This window comes from Chlorocebus sabaeus, chromosome 7 (genome assembly GCF_047675955.1).
Source record: "Chlorocebus sabaeus isolate Y175 chromosome 7, mChlSab1.0.hap1, whole genome shotgun sequence".
In the NCBI taxonomy this organism is placed as follows: domain Eukaryota; kingdom Metazoa; phylum Chordata; class Mammalia; order Primates; family Cercopithecidae; genus Chlorocebus; species Chlorocebus sabaeus.
Genome location: NC_132910.1, coordinates 107,981,239 through 107,998,835, shown reverse-complemented (window position 1 = coordinate 107,998,835; position 17,597 = coordinate 107,981,239). Strand labels below are relative to the sequence as shown.

The following is a 17,597-nucleotide window of genomic DNA, read 5'->3' as shown; positions in this document are numbered from 1 at the left end:
TCAGTAATTAATTTCTAAAGATTTTATAGCAGTATTTTATAATAATATTCATGATACTATCTGACAGAAATTAAAGAAATGCTAGTGTTGAACTTCAGCATATTTTGCATAACTAAAAAAGAAGTCATTCTATATTTTTGGGGTGAAAGTTCATAAATTAAGCCTATATTATACAATATTCCCCTTAAAATGTCCATGCATGCACACAAGTTTTGGAAGCATAATTCCATGTTCTACCTATTTTCAAAGTGGTATGGTTAACTAATCTAAAATTACATGCCAAAATAAGCTTTGTTTTTAAATTTCTATAGGAATTTTAATAGTGTTTCTCCATGTGAAGTTTACTATTCTAAATCCTTCTTGAAATCTTATGAATGTTTCTACACAACTCAATAATACATTTGTATTTTTTATCAGTATATTAAGTCCAAGCATTTTAATCAGCAGAAAGCCATGCAGGATAGAGAAAAGCCCTACATAGCCTTGCCAAAATAAAAACCATCTATGGGAAAATTAGAAATAATGTAAGAACACTTTATTTATAGTCAACCCCCATGTTTAGTGTTTATACGATCATAAATAACTTTTTTAAAAATTATAATAACCTAATTTATAAAGGCTTGTATAATGGAGACAGCATGGGCTTGGAAATATAAAAGGCCTGATTAAGAGCTCACCTCTAAGTCTTAAAAGCTTTGGCCCTGAGCAAGTTTCTTATCCGTTCTGAACTAAGTTTCCTAATATAGTATATACCTACATATATATATCCTAACGTGAGGATTAAATAAAATACTCAGTGTAAAGGATTAACCTAGAACTTGCTATATAACTAAGCAGGTTTCCTTCATTTTCTTCCCATTTTGCATCCTTGGGAATCCAGCTACAGATTAGATCATAGACTTTCAGAAAACATTTATTTAAATTCCATCTAAATCCCTAGGCAATTGACTGGTTGGTTCATTCATTCAAAATTACTTATTAATGATACATTCATTTTCATGATCTGGTTAGCAAGGATACAGCTGTGAGCTCTCCTTGCTTTTGAAAAAACAACTATTTAAGGGATATTGAACATCAGTCAAACATAACTTGAAAAAGCCTATGTAAAAATAAAACAAAAATCAGTTCACAATGGGACATCTAATTTTGACTCTGAAGATGAGTTTAAGCTAACTAATGAATTGACACCTACACTGAGACCTGTAGTTAGAGAAATCTAGAACTAAATTCTGTGCTAAATAATTTGCTGTATGGGTTTAAGTCAAGTTATTTCACTTCTCTGAGCCTCAAATTCTTTGTCAGTAAAATTAGTCCACAGTTACTCTTAAGCATTAAAGGAGATACTCTATCTAAAGCATGAAACCTGGCCCCAAGTGAGTACTCTCAAAAGTTAATTAATTTTATTATATGTATTATTAACATTATTATCATTATGTCTATTATCACCATTTTGAACACACAGGCATTACTATTAATGGCACTCCTTTTCTATTGTTGTAAAGATGATACCTAGAAGTTTTAGTTGGCTGCTAAACATTATTAAAGCTAACATTTTACTAACTCTTCAAAAGCTTTTAGAAGGCATTTTTTGTATGTACTAAAACTCAAGCACTACATTTCGGTGCTAGCCATATGGAGATCAACACAAAATGGTACTAGAAAACAAATCTGAGATTTTCAGACTATTATTCAGATTTCACTGACTAGAGATACATAAAGTAACATGGCAAACTTCTTGTGTGGACTACTTGTTATTATGTTCCAGACTAAATTCAGTGATTAAAGAGGCTCATTTAAAAACTGGTTTTGCCGGACTATGTTAAACAATCATTCCTTCCTTCGTTTGTTCATGAATTCAACAGTTATTTACTAATAAGAACTTCCCAGGTTCAAAGGTCTGAGCTATCAGTCTGAGAGGGATAAGAACATACGGTCCATATCCTCAGGAAGTGATGATTCAACAAGTCATGAGACAATTGGTAAAGACCCTAAGGGATGTAAGAACAAAGCAATACTTGTTGAGAGAATAAATGATCACATCAGACACCAGGGATCAGGAAAGGCTGTAGAACATACATCTGGTGAGGTTCCCAAAGAGTAAAACTTTGATAGGTATTGGGTGACATGTGGGAAAAGCAGAATAAAGACAGAGGCAAAAAGATACCACTTCTTAATCAGTTTCATCAACAATACAAAAGAATGATTAAATATCAAGATAGAGAAAATGGCCCAAACAATTCAAGATCATCACTAAACAGGGACCAAGCAAGAGACAATGGAAAGGTAGAAGTTAAAACTAAGGCCAAGAAATATACAAAGAACTCTTGAAACTCAACCATCAGAAAACAAACAACTCAATTTAAAAATGCCCAGAAGACCTGAACAGATACTACCCAAAGAATATATACAGATGGCAAATAAGCATATGAAAACATGTTCAACATCCTATGACATCAGGGAAATGCAAATTAAAACAACAATCAGATACCACTACACGCCTATTTGAATGGCCAAAATCCAGAACGGTGACAATAACAAACGCTGGCAAGGATGTGGAGAAAGTGGAAAAAACTCATTCACTGTTGATAAAAATGAAAAACTGTTCAGTCACTTTGGAGACGTTAGTGGTTTCTTTTTTCTTTTTTTTTTTTTTTGAGAATGAGTCTCGCTCTGTTGCCCAGGCTGGAGTGCAGTGAGATGAGGCCGCCACCACGCCTGGCTAGGTTTTTGTATTTGTTTTTTAGTAGAGACGTCGTTTCACCGTGTTAGCCAGGATGGTCTCGATCTCCTGACCTCGTGATCCGCCCGTCTCAGCCTCCCAAAGTGCTGGGATTACAGGCTTGAGCCACCGCGCCCGGCCAGTTAGTGGTTTCTTACAAAACGAAACATACTTTTACCATACGATCCAGCAATCACACACTTGGTATTCGCCCAAAGGAGCTGAAAACATGTCAGCACAAAACCCTTCACTTGGATGTTTACCGTAGCTTTATTCATAATTGATGAAAATGTCATTCAGTAGATAAATGGGTAAGTAAACTGGTACATTCAGACAATGGAATATTATTCAGTGCTAAAAAGAACTGAACTATCAAGCCATGAAAAGATACGGTGAAACATTAAATGCATATCACTGAGTGAAAGAAGTCAATCTGAAAAGGGTACATAATGTACGATTCCAATTATCTGACATTCTGGAAAAGGTAAAACTATGGAGACAGTAAAAAGATTAGTGATGCCAGAATTTAGAGAGGAGAAAGGGATCAACAGGCAAAGCACAGATGGTTTTTAGGGCAGTGAAACTCTTCTGTATGATACTATAATGGAGAGTCTTTATATCATTATACATTTGGCAAAACCCACAGAATGTTCTAAACTAGGGATGAAACCTAATATCAAAGATAAACTTTGGAGAATAATGTCAAATTATGTTTGATAACAAATGTAGCAATTTGGTGTGTTTATCCATTCATTTACTAAATGACATTTTTGTCAATTACCAATAAAGCTACAATAAAGTCTACATTGAGTTTACTTTTAAAAAGTGAATGAAAAAAATACCATAAACAAACTCAAAGTCAAGAAATACAAGGTTAAGAAAAAAATCCAAAATTTTAAGATAAGGCAAAAATATAGTTTGTTCTTTCAATATCACACTAAAACAATGTCTAACAAGCCCACCTTAATGCATGTGATTCTCCAGGACAATGTAACTTTGAATTGCTACTTTCTATTGATTAGGGTTATGACTGTAAAATTAGATAACTTTTTAAAAATTGATGTTACTAATGATTTCTGTCTTGTAGAAAAAAATTCCCCAAGACTATGCCTATACGTCTCTTTCAGCATTATTTCTTTCACAGCAGTCTCTTGAATTCTTCCTTGAATCAGCTTCACATGCTGTTGGTTCCTTTATTAGTGTATCAAATAAATCATTGATATGTCTTCATTATAAGTCTGTCTTAAACTTTTAAAAATTAAATACTTTCCTCAAAGAGCTAAACACAGAATTTCTATGATTCAGCAATTCCAATCCTAGGTATATACCCCCCAAAATTGAAAGCAGACACTCCAAAGAATACATTTGTACACTAATGTTCATAGCAACATTATTTACAGTAGCCAAAAGGTGAAAATAACCCATTTCTATTAACAGATATGTACATGCACACACAATGGAATATTACTTGGCCATAAAAAAGGAATGAAATTCCGATACATGTTACAATGTGCATGAACCTTCAAAACATTACCAAAAAAAAAATCAAGACTAAGAATAGGTTTGTTCAAAATTATTAGTTAGAGCAGGAATACAGAACAAAAACAAAAACAAGAAACACAAAAATACCTGGGAGGGTAAGCACTTAAAGGACTGGCTAGAAGACCAAAAAAGAAAAAAATCCTAAGACTATGATTTCGCAAAACCAAAAGAACAAAAAAAGCTTTGTGATGGTCAACAGCAGTAAGTGCCACAGATGGTCGAGTACAAAAACAAACAAACAAACAAACAAAACACTGACAACTTTCAGCAAATGAGGAAGCCACTGAAGATTGTCGCAAAAACATTTTTGGTACAGTGGTGTATCAAAAACAAAATTGCAGGGGATTAAGGAGTGAATGGAAGACAAAGTTCTCTTCTATATAAGATGGGGATAAAAATCATACATTCACAACATAGAGTTTTAGGAAGAATTCAGTGAGATGCTATATGCAAAGTACATGAACTGCACCTGGAGATACTAAGTGCTAAAAAACTTTTTCATTTTATTAGGAAATATCCTTTATGTTGTTGTTATTCCTTTGTAATGCTTGTAGAGTGCTTAATATTCTTTTTTTGCTTCAAAAAATTCTGCATGTAGTGTAACATATTTGGGTTTCTCTGTACTGAGATGATCTACCTACAATTACTTTGAACAGTCATTCACCTCTAGATCTCAAATCTCAACACAGTGCTAACATACATTTTTTAGCATCTCCTAAACTCTTCTTCTTGCTTTAAGCTGCACCATTGTAACCTCAATACACCACACAAAAAAAAGCTCAAAAGGGTCTCTACTTACTCCAATTGCTATTTTTTTAAATAGAATTGCATTAGAGTTTTATTCCAATGAGCATCACCAAAACTGGAAATTGCCTACTTCATTGGTTCATTCAATGTATCGTCCTGATTATTATGTCTTATTTCATTTTGAAGCTGCTTTAAAGATGCTTTTCTATTAGTTATGAGGTCATATAATGTTATGATTCAACACAAGTTCCAGCAAGCTTATGTATCTTTAAGAATATTTCAAATCTTTACAATTTAATAGTTTGGGCTGAACATTCATTAAAAGATAAAAGCTCATTAGTTATATGCTTTGGTTAGTGTTTTATGAGTATTTTCAAATAATTACTAGTTATTGGCATTTCAAATGCTTTATATTAAGATAACCATCTTTGAAAACTATTTTCATTTTCAATTATTCAATCACAGTAATTATAGCTCTATCATTTATTTTGCAAGAAACAAATTCCCATCAGAAACAGACTTCTTTTATGAGTGGGAAATTACTTAATTGCTTTTAAAGTACTTGGTGACAAATACTACTCATTGTTCATTCCAAATAGCACACTATTAATCATTATCTGGAAAAATGGATGGTCTCCAAAAACTTTTAGAACCAATTAACACCCAAATTAAACTATTTCTTCAAGTCAATACAACATTTCACAACAAGACACTATAATCAGTTAAGTTTCATAAATGATATTTTAATATTAAGAACTGTTTATATTTTGTAATGTTGTTAGAATAGTTCACATATGTAATCTTTAATTCATTTGTTTTATTTTCATTATGGCAAAAATTAGCATTCAAATAAATAAAAGAGATCAACTCTTATAGCATCTGGCAGCATTATAATTAAAGTTCTGTCAATAGGGCTATTAAAAGGCTGGTTTGAAAAGGATTTAAAATTTAGCCTCTAGTCAGGTTAAAATTTCATATAAGAATTGCAAGTTAACAGAATGCTTGTAAAAGCTCTTAGGTTATATATTAGTGATTTTTCTCAATATATCATTTTCCAAGGTTTTTAGTTAAAGATTCTTCAGTAACACCTTATGGATAATTAATTTTTCTAGATCTATACACATGGTTCATATCTATTAGGAGTGCCTGCTAGGTGGTGGCATGGTGCCACACTACAAAGGAAACCCCATAAAGAATAGCAATCTGCTGAGTCTGGGTATAAGAAGCATCCAATACACTTCTATTAAATACAGGAATGACGAAATGCCTTCTGCATCATGTTGACAGTTCAGTTCAGCAAGTTTTCTAGCATTCTTCATACCATTAGTTTAATTTTTTTCATATCCATTAATAAAAATAACCAAATTACTGGGAAGAGAAAACAAAACTTGGACATTTTTCATCTTTCCTCAATGCCTAATACAGTACTCTTACTTGTGAAATTTAATCACCAATGCTTCCAAATAATACAGCTTGAAGAAAAAAGGTAATGTGGAAAGTATTCATAATAAATTGTTCGGTTTCATGTACATACAATAAAAAGGGGTAACTTTGACATAGAGAAAGGAATAAAGTATATTTTAACTACTAAAAACATATATATATATATATATATATATATATATATATATATTTAAAAATTACATCCTTAATAGAATTAACCTTAATGAGTGAGAGGTTTAAACAATTACTCAATAAAATACAACTGATTAGTCTGGCATTTTCATATATGGAAAAAGTTATGTTATAATCAGATAATCCTTCAGCTGGACTTGGGAGGAAGTTATATGCAATCAGATAAACCTCTAGAAGAATTCAGAAGGAAAAAAATACCAATAAATGCTCATCAGCATATGTACTAGTTTCTAATTGCCACTGTCATGAAATAAACAAAAACAGTGGCTTAAAGCACCACAAATTTAGTATCTTACAGTTCCGTAGCTTAGAAGACCAAAATCATGTTCACTGAGCTAAAGTCAAGTGTTCTGTCTGAAGGGCTGGTTTCTTTGAAGCGTCGGAGGAAAGAATCTGTTTCCTTGGCTTCTTCAGCTTCTGGAGGTCACCTGCATTCCTTGAGTCATGGCCCCTTCCTTGCATGACTACCGCTTCATGCTTCCTGCATCACAGCTACTACCACTGACCCTGATCTTGCTGTCTGTCTTACAAGAATGCTAGCAATTACACTGGCTCAACTTGAAGAAACTGGGATAGCCGCCCCCGATCTCCAAATATTTAATTTAATCACATCTGAAATGTCCCTTTTATCATATAAAACAGCATATCCACAGGTTTGAAAAGGATATAAAATTTAGCCTCTAGTGAGATTAGAAATTTCATATAAGGATTGTGATTACTGGTGATTAGGACATGAACATCTTTAGGGGGTTATTATTCAGCCAACAACATTCAGCTATTATTCATCCTGAAGATGAATAACATGAGAAAAATAAATATGAAATCAGTTTAATGTTTATGATTTTACGTCTAAGATGTAAAATCTACTAAGATGTGAAACAAAAAATAGGATAAATACGTCTAATATTATTCTACAACAAATTCTATTATTCTATAATACATGCTTTAAAACAACAAAAACAAAATTTAAAGAATAGTAATCTAAGGCAAGTTTTAAGGAAAGTATTTTAAATCTAAATATAAAAATAGATAAAATAAAATTGTTTTAAAACAACAAAGATGAGCAATTACCAAAAACTAGAATCAAGCATTTTTAGTGTATCCCAAATACAATTTTTTTTTTCTTGACAGTCACAGCTGTGCTTTCCAAAAGGAGTTGCAATCTATTATTAAAATAAACAAAATGTCATGGAACAAAAAGGCATAGAAAGTCTGACAGGATCATGAATTATAGTGCAATAATAATTCAATATAATTACAAAGCATGCCTAAACCAAAGAAAGAAAATGGATTGTATAAACAGGCTTTTATTTCCATGAAAGAGCTCTTATGTATTTCTGATAAGGCAAAGTGTCAGTATATAGATTATGACAATACACCATCCCAGTTTTCCCCACGTAAGTTCAATAGTTCACATTTTCAATTATGAAAATCCTGCTGATTAAAGCCAAAGTTAGGAATTGAATGGAAACTCAACAAATATTGTAAGGATAACTGTAGAACAGATGTCACCTAGCCCCTGACAAATCATTCTTCTCACTGTTTTGAATGCTCTTATTTCAGCTGTCACAAGCTGTAGTACATAAACTGATGGAACTAGAACTGACTGTTCCAGGAACTTCAAATTGGGATGATAACATTTATTCGACGATTTTGGTGACACTAGTGTTTATGTTGGTAAATACCACTTATAGTATTGATAAGTATACCTTACAAAAATGTAAGGTAGCAAAATACAAACGAGCACACAGACATGAGAAATAGGAACTATAAACCTTCACAATGAGGTCATAAAACAGGCTGAAGAAGCATACAACCACAGAGATATGGAAGAACTTAAGGTTTATTAATACGGCTGTAATTTTTCCTCCACTACACAATTATAGTTTGTGAATAATGTGAGATGATTTCTAGTTTAGCCAGCAACATTCAGCATCTAAATTTAGAGAAAACAAAAAGCAGAAAGAATTTTTTTTCGAATAAAATTGGTTAAACTTTCCTGACAATAACATTAATGCCAATAACCTTGCTTGCTTCTTTCTTTGACAATCAACATTATCCACTGATGAAATGGGCTGCCCCTCTTCCTTTAAAAGTTGCCCTCCATCTCTCTGACACCTGACTTGTGGCTATTCATGTTATATCTACTCCCAGGCTCTGTGTTCTGCATTGTGCTTTCTTTAATAAGCACTACCGGCTGAAGCAGAATGGTTTGAACTTCAGAGGAAAGTACAGGGCAATACTGAAGCTTTTTAAATGTTAAGACTTCCTTTGGCACGATCTCAGCTCACTGCAACCTCCACCTCCTGGATTCAAGTGATTCGCCAGCCTTAGCCTCCCAAGTTGGCACGATCTCAACTCACTGCAACCTCCACCTCCTGGATTCAAGTGATTCTCCAGCCTCAGCCTCCCAAGTAGCTGGGATTACTGGTGAGCATCACTATGCCTGGCTAATTTGTGTGTTTGTGTGTGTGTGTCTGTGTGTGTGTGTGTTTTTAGTACAGACGGGGTTCACCGTGTTGGCTAGGCTGGTCCTGTACTCCTGACCTCAAGTGATCCACCTGCCTTGGCTTCCCAAGTTGCTGGGATTACAGGCATGAGCCACTGTGCCTGGCCAGGACTTCCTTTATTTTTGTTAGTTTTGAAGAAATATCCACTCATAATATAACTCCTGTCCAGACATGAATATCCTTCTGGGTTACACTTTTGAGTCATCACTATTATTTTCTGACCATTGTTTATGACAAATTATGAAGAATAAGTGTTGCCTATTTCTTTTTCCTTTGGAAGATATTTTAATGTTACTCATATAATAACTCATGCTTTCCTAACTAGTAAGCAACAAGGTAATAGAGCATTTGCCTTGAGAAGACTGAGCAAATATATAAAATATGACCGTAAAATGATGTATGTGTACAATTCTACTTTATAAGGGTATATAAAATAAATATTGCTGGAAGCAAAAAAGAATAATTATGATAAAATGGAATATTTACATCTATTTAATGAGTATAGTTCTGATCTTAAACATTTAGGCTATGTCTGGTCAATACAAAGTGAAGGGCAGATTGGTTTTCATCCAGGCTATATGATCAAATAAATAACAAATATAAATAATTTGACTCTTTTAGACAAAGGTTTCCAAAGCTTTCAAAATTACACTCTGTAGTAATGACATTATTCAGTCTGTTATTAAGACATCTAAATGCTCAACATTAGTCTACTGTTTAAATTTGTTCCACCAACCATTTTACTTAACTAAGCAAATAGCAAATTTATTTGTTCATTTATTCATTCACTATTAGCTAATATAAAAAATATTTACTTATGTGTTCATTATTTATTGAGTGACTGTCTTCTGTATTTTATGGAAAATGAAGAAGTAGAATACATTATTGCTAATTTTATGAGTTTTATAGTCGATTAGAGAATAAAAGGAATACAAACAAAAATAATTTAATTACAGTATAGGAGCTATTAAACAGGCAAATAATAGAGATGCAAAACCTAGATTGAAAAGAGTGCACAAAGTGAGTAAGAACAGCCATAAAAATTTCTGTTTAGAAGATAAGAGAAGATCAAGAACAAAAAGCAAGGGTAAAGACTCCACGGTGAGAATTTATTGAATATGGTGCCAAGGGTAAGTTCTTCTTGGCTAACTACTGGGATGGGTCTGTGCACAAGAGTGAGAGGATATAATATTAGAAATGATGAAATATTTTATCATAATCATCAAAACTCTGTAAAAAATTATTTAAATATTGCATGTTCCCTGGTATTTTCAACTCAATATAATCATGGAACTACTAATGAGACCTACCAGAATTCCTTCCTGATATTTGGAAGGAATTCAGTATTTATTACAAAATAGATACATTAATGATACCTACTGAGCTATGACACATGCAAAAGAGGAAAAAGATCCTTGCAATAGCTGACCTAACAGTCTCTTGGATCTGATCAGAGGGGCATGCAAGATAAAGAGTGGGGCTGTTTCCTATAGGACGCAATATCTTGATAGCTGTGTTTCAGTATTAGTGTAGTGGTGTCATGCTAGATAACCAGGGTGCATAACGGGGTGTGGAGTCAAATACATTCCTGCAAAGTTTTACCTTGAGAAAATGATATACTTTACTCTTGGAAAATGAAGTACATAGATAGATTAACCACATTTTCAGTTAATGAGTGCTATACTGTCTCGAGTCATATATAGTAGTTTATATTTTATTTCAGAAAGATTTCCTAGTGATTTATAATGCATGTCTATGTTATTTAAATAATGTAAAAAGTCACTGGAAGTGAATTTTGGACATAATCCCCAAATCTTTTAAATAATTATCTAAAATATCTACACGTTGTCCATTATCCAGCTTAACTATATACTTCTACAAATAAATAACACTCGCATCACAATTAAAATATAAAATAGGTGTCATTAATTAAATGTAATATACAATTGCTTTTATACTACGCTATGCTGCTGCTACTACGAATAATGGAGTAAATATTTGAAGTAATTCTTTTACTAGTCTGAGATGGTCTCAGGAAAACTAGACTGTACTCTTGCCATTCTTACTAGGCTTGCAATCAAAGTCTTATATTATTATTTAATAAAATATAAGTATCTCCCAAAAATACAGGAAAAAATCCTTAGGTCTTCTTTCTTTAACCTGAAGTATTATTTCACTGTGTGGTTTGTCAAAAATAACACAAATTTAATATTCTAAAACCTTAACAAGCAAACTGACTTTATCGAACAGCTTTTAAGAGGCTTAGGAAATCTACTATTACTTTATCAAAAACTTTGTCCCAAAAGTCCAACTTATCATGGACAACAGTCAAACCTCTCTCAAACCTCTTTCCTATTCCTTTCAAGACACGAGTCTGCTTGTCACTCCTTCCCAGTCTTCTCCTGCCTTTCCCTGCCCTTTTCATCTTGCTGAGCCATCCTTTCAAGATGTTCACATTGCCCTATCTTACGAAAATCAATTTTCTTATTTGCTTCTTACAATTCTCTGCTCTACATATCACAAAATGGACATAACAGATAAAACAAGGATTCTCCTCAGGAAACTGGAAGAAAAAAACTTGAATACGTAAAACATTTTTTAATGTTCCAACATATAAGCACATTGGAAAACAAAAACTGCTGCCCAAGAGTCTTCATGGCATAAATCCTTTCTCCAGGTTGTATCCAATCACAGCTTTTCAAGGGGAATACATCAACTCTTTTAAGTCCGTAAGTTTTAATGTAACATTAAAACTAAATATGAATTGCAAAATTATGTGGGTGACTGAAATCACTGATTTAACAAAATCTAGAAATGTGGACATTTTATACTAGGAAATGGCAGGCATGTTTTGAGTTGCTCCTTATTTTTCAATTTTTATGTTACTTCACTATCTCCTCTATTGAAATATTTGACAAAATATTAAATTAATTACAATCTTACCATTGTTGTTTCTTGAATGGATCCAAAACTGTTAATAAAAATGTTGACTACTACATCAACAGGAATGCCTATGAATAAAAATTAAGAATATATTTACTAGCTGTAAAAAGCTTGGTCAGAGTTATCATAGTTTTTTGGTTTACACATTTAATTATCATATTTTTTCCAATTCATATGGAATGCAAAATCTATGGTCTCAGTATAACATGTTCATAATTACTATTAACTCATTTTTCTAAATAGGAATCATAATACAAATAAAAAATGAGTTCAATTGTATTTTATAATGTTCTTTTTTTTCAGGAAGAATTATGTGTTAAATTGTAGGGACTCTGCAAAATACATTTACCTTTAAATCTTTTTTTAAATTGCCCTAATACATTTACTTTAAGGAACTACAAATTATTCTTTAAAAATCATTTTGAAAACAGGGTTTAATTTTTTTGCATTTTTCTAATTAGTTCAAATTCTTACTTTAATAGGTAAAACAGTATTCAATAAATTTTACTTATAATTATTACATTTTAATTTTTAATTCATGAAAATGTAAAGCTAATTGGACACACAGCAGAGTCATTATAAAGATTTTTACCTGACCTTTTGAAAAATAATTAGAAAGTTCACGGAGTGAGAACTAAGGTATAACGTTGCAAATTTCTTTCTATTTTTTTTTTTCAACTCATTGTGGCTGCTGGTTGGGCTAACAAAGGGAAAATGTGAATTTAGCCTTTTAGCCACATAACCACTAACTGATGAAAAACAGGTGGTGAATCAATATATGGTAGACATGTGACAACCCAGACCATGGCTGTCGTTGAAAGTAACTGAATAGGTCCCGGTAATGAACAAAAACCCATTTTTACAACATAGTTGTATAACTTCAGTTGACTAGAAGCAGCTGCAGACTTGTTTTTTTCTAAAGGCAAAAAAAAAAAAAAAAAAAAAAAAAAATCAAACCTTATAATGTTAATCTGATCTACATTAATACCTGTCCTTAACCAGCAGCAAGGATTATAGTTTTCCAGAGGAGATTTTATTCATACAGCTTTTTTCTAATTCATCAAAAGTACAAAAAAGGTCTATACAACTGTACAATCTGCTCTTGGCTTATTTTATTGTAAGCATAGTCTTGGTTTTTAAAAGGTGTGATAAATGGTAATATCTAATTGGAATAAAAATAATCTATGTTGTAGAATACATAGTCACTTTTATTCACAAAGCCAACATGCTTTTAAAAATCACACAGCCATCATTTTTTCAGCAAAAGAAAAGAAAGAATTTTCTATTAATGTGAAATACTAACAAAATGTAAGAAAGACTCTAAATACACATCAGAACTGTTCTCTTTCCCTAAATAAGAAAATCATCATTCTGCAAATTATAACTCTGGTGTCTGTGAATGAAAGCCAGGTCTATTTCCAGAGCCTAAATTTTAAAGCACTAAGGTTAAGAATAGTACTTAGCAAACTCATTACAGAGGTTAGCCTATTAATTCACAGTATATCCTTTTCTGAATTTTTAAAAACAGGTAACCCATAAAGCAATGAGAATTCATATTTTACTTATCTTTGAATATTTTAGGCATTGAATTGCTCTGAACTTAAGGACATTTTTGTTACATGTCACTTTAAAATCTTACTGTTTTGAATATCAGAACACATATACATATAAAATATCACAAAGTTCTATACATATAAAATTAATGTTTAAACAATAAAAATGAAAATTTATATGGGGGAGACAAACCTTTGAAGTTTGGTCTTATCCTGGGATCATAACTGACCAGTAACCTGTTCAAGATATTGCTAGTGGAGTTGGCAGGTACTCGGGCAAGGTCCTCTGCTGACTGCTGACTATAAGAGAGAGAAAAATCCTGATAAGTAGTTATAAATAGCAAACAACAGAAATGGGTAATTCTCATTGGGAGGAAAGACTGCCTTTTTGAGACAAATCCACAACTATAGTATGGCTTTTTCAAATAGAAATAGAGACTAGTAAACATTGTTAAAAACCCAAGAGGCATTGTTATTTATTTATATATATATATATATATATATATATATATATATATATATAAAACAATTAACTTTACTAAATGTATGAAACATTGCTCTAAATACTCCATGTTACTTTCTATAAAGTAAAATTAAGGAGACAGCTTACTTGTTCTGAAGCAACCTGCCATCGAAATCTAGGTAAGTAAAAAGGAAGTGCACACAATGAGAAAAAAAAAACAGCAAAGAATATTTTTTGAAAAATGTGTAATATTAACCTGCCAACACAAAAACGATCTGACCAGAGAGATGGTCTAAGAATTGATAAGACAATCATGCTGACGTTTATAAAATGATATTCCCCAAGAAATACAGTGAACATTTTCCTCACTCAGTAAAATATGGCAGCCTGTGAGGTGGAAGGGAATTGGTAAAAGACTTTTCACTATTATCAGATAAATGAAACAAGTAAAATACTCTATATTATACAGAGCTGTAAGAGATAACTAACTACCTATTGCTTTTCTGTATATATTTGTCATCAGCTCTTTATTGAGAAGAGGAAAATCTGCATTGTTTTGCTATTTTAATTAACTTTGAATAATGATAAGTGACAAAATTGGTGGTTGCTTAAGAACCCTTTTTTAGAAAGGCACTTTCTTGGAAGCCAAGGAAAACATGTTGTTGTTTTGGTTTTGGTTTGGTTTATTTTACCCCTCATAAAGTCTTATGCATAATAATTTTTCTCATTACCTGCACACACACAAAATCCATGACAATCACAAGGAAGAGTAAAACTCTACTTGGAGCACCTAGCACAGCATTTTCTGTATTGATATGGTAAAAAGTCTCAGTTTCATAAATTACATTAATGTATATGAAGGAAACTTAGATGCAACAGGCTTGGCTTTGTATTGCAATCAAAACTCTATTAGGCATTTCTGAGTTAATTTTCATACAATCTGCCAATAAGAGACAACTATTGTAGGTGAGATATAACAGAAAAAAAATATATATGAAATAATCTAATAATGCTATGAATTGATACAGACAACTCTTTCAAACAGACATTCAATCAGAGTGCAAAGCATTTTAAAAAATGAAAATCAATCAGTTAAACCTCTCAAAAGTGCAGAGATCATACGGATTTTTAAAAACTGCTTCTTGTGGCTTTATTTGCTCCAGTGTCACAGCTTCATAAACTTGAGGGCTGGTAATTAGATTTTCCATTTCATTGCAGGTAAAACTATAACTTCTTTACAGCCAGTTGTCATCCTCTATCAAAAGATGGAAAACTCTAAAGAGAATGAGGGTATGTGGGAAAATTGGATATTAGGATGCAAATTAGGGTTCAAACCTATCTACAAGTTTTCTCATTCAAGGGAAGAAAAATAATTGATTGATTACAAAATACACTTGGATCAATTCAGAACTGTTATTATTGTGTCTCTTCATATAAAATCCTTTACAAGTATATTCCTTCTAAGTAATGAAAAGACAACATGAAGACAATTAACACTAAATTTTGTAGTTTAGAACTTTCCAGCCGATTTTTCTGCTTCTAGCTGTAGGCTGTGTCAGTCAAACTCATTTTTTAGCCCTTTATCTCACTACCAGATTTTGTCCTTCTTCCACAGAATCAGTCTCTCTTCCTGGAATATTGCAACTTCCATTCTTTATTGTACTAATCGAAACCAAACCTGTCCTTTTCAACTTCATCTTCTTTGTAAAATCTTGCCTTAACCTTGCTAATGAACATGAACTAATAAATATATTGCTTGGCAATGATTTTGTAGCTTTTCTTTTCTTATCTATGGGTATATTACCAACTAGACAAAATGGAAACAGTATGATTATTGAGGGACTCATGGTTTCTATATATTTGTACTTCCCTAGTCTGTTTTTATAGTATTAAATACACATTGGTTCAAGTACTTCCAATCTGCCATCTCTTCTAGGTATATTTCAGCCTCATGTTGCCTGTGCTGTAAGGGGTAAGCAGTTCCACTCATTTCCAGAGGAAGAAGAGCATTTTGTCCTGGGGTACTCTCTTAGGAGAAATGACTTCCCCCACCCTCATAATCTTCCCAGTATTGACCATTGCTGAACTAATTACTGGCAAGGAGGAAGAAACATTCATGATTGGCTCAGATTAATATTCTGGTACAGAATGAATATTGGAGAATCAACCATTATGTCCACTACATTCTTTCATTTGATAGTCATGTTCATGCTATTAAACAGAAGAGATATTAACCACACAGAAAGCTGTTATTTCGAGGGAGAGAATGGTAGAAAAAAATTGGTACAAGAGTAAGAGGTAAGTAAATGGACCTGTAGAGTACATGGTATATAAAGAAACTAAGACACAGCAAGGTTAAGAGATTTTTCTAAGGTGGTAGAGCCAAGAATGAAACCTGCTCCATGGTAAGCCTGCCATAGTGTAAGTGAAATATTATCTGTCTTCTTATTATGATCCATACACATATTGCTTTAGGGCATATATATTTTACCCTGGGTTCTATTCATCTTACTAGGCATTGTTAAAAATCATTAGTACTGAAAATATAAATTGGCCCTTTCTATCAGTTCATTCTTCACCATCTTCAAACGTTTTTGCAACTCTCCACAGTTAAAAGCAAATTCTTGTTTGTTAGCAACAAAAACTCAACATTGCTTGACAAAAGTCTTCTGAAAATCAAACAAGCAAACCAAAAAAGAAAAAACCAAAACCAAAAACCCAGGGAATATACCAAATATCATATGGCCCCTTTTCTTCTATTCTTATTTGCGTCAATATATATTTTCATGTTTCAGCTGCAGGTAACTTGGCATGAATGTTTAATCAACAGTTCACATTTATTTGTATTAGAAATGAAGAGATGTTTTAAATTTTAAATAAAATCCCATGTAGTTTATATTCACATGCATGAACTCAGTGTTTTCCCACCTAAAAAAAGTAAAAATCATATTTTTAGCTTATCAATAATAACATTAAAATTATCTCTACAGACTAAAATATATTTAAGAGATTAAATGGATATAATCACTTCCTTCTAAAGAGTTAAAACAATTTGCATGCAACATATTTTTTGTCTGTATGTTACCATATATATCCTTATAATTTAGAAAGTAAGTTAGTATCACTTACACAAAATAAACAGGAAAAAGGAGAGTTAAGTGATTTTAATTAGGTCACACACTTAATGCCTGCTTTGTTATTAAAGTCTTCATATTCTGAATCTCAGCCCAATGTTTTATGCATGTGACTACGCTATTTTGTTTTATTTCAAGAAATCTATCAACAATTCCAATATATTAAAAAGCAGGATTTATTTCTTGGAAATATGACATTAATTTAAGAAAATAACGTATTCTACTTGGGCAAAGTGATCAAATGACTAGAGAAAATAGAGTTGCATATCAAAAGCCTTTTACAACCAGTTCTCTTTTGTTCACTTGCCTAAACTTGAACCAATGTCATTACTAATACGTAAAGTTATGCAA

The 17,597-nt window shown here is 32.2% G+C and overlaps 1 protein-coding gene across 4 annotated transcripts in view; it reads right to left on the bottom strand.

Annotated features, from left to right (window-relative positions):
• Window positions 1-17,597, bottom strand: part of GLRB (glycine receptor beta) — a 174,095-nt gene that overhangs the window by 32,383 nt on the left and 124,115 nt on the right. For 3 of the 4 annotated variants that reach the window (XM_073017688.1, XM_037993215.2, XM_008000094.3), the window contains 2 exons: window positions 13,843-13,949; window positions 12,097-12,164 (listed from right to left, as the gene is read on the bottom strand). In XM_073017688.1, coding sequence (XP_072873789.1) covers window positions 12,097-12,099 — 3 coding nt within the window. In that variant the 5' untranslated portion in view covers window positions 12,100-12,164; window positions 13,843-13,949. Of the gene's footprint in view, window positions 1-12,096; window positions 12,165-13,842; window positions 13,950-15,210; window positions 15,388-17,597 lie in introns of all 4 variants that reach the window. The other variant, XM_008000096.3, reaches the window with a different exon arrangement.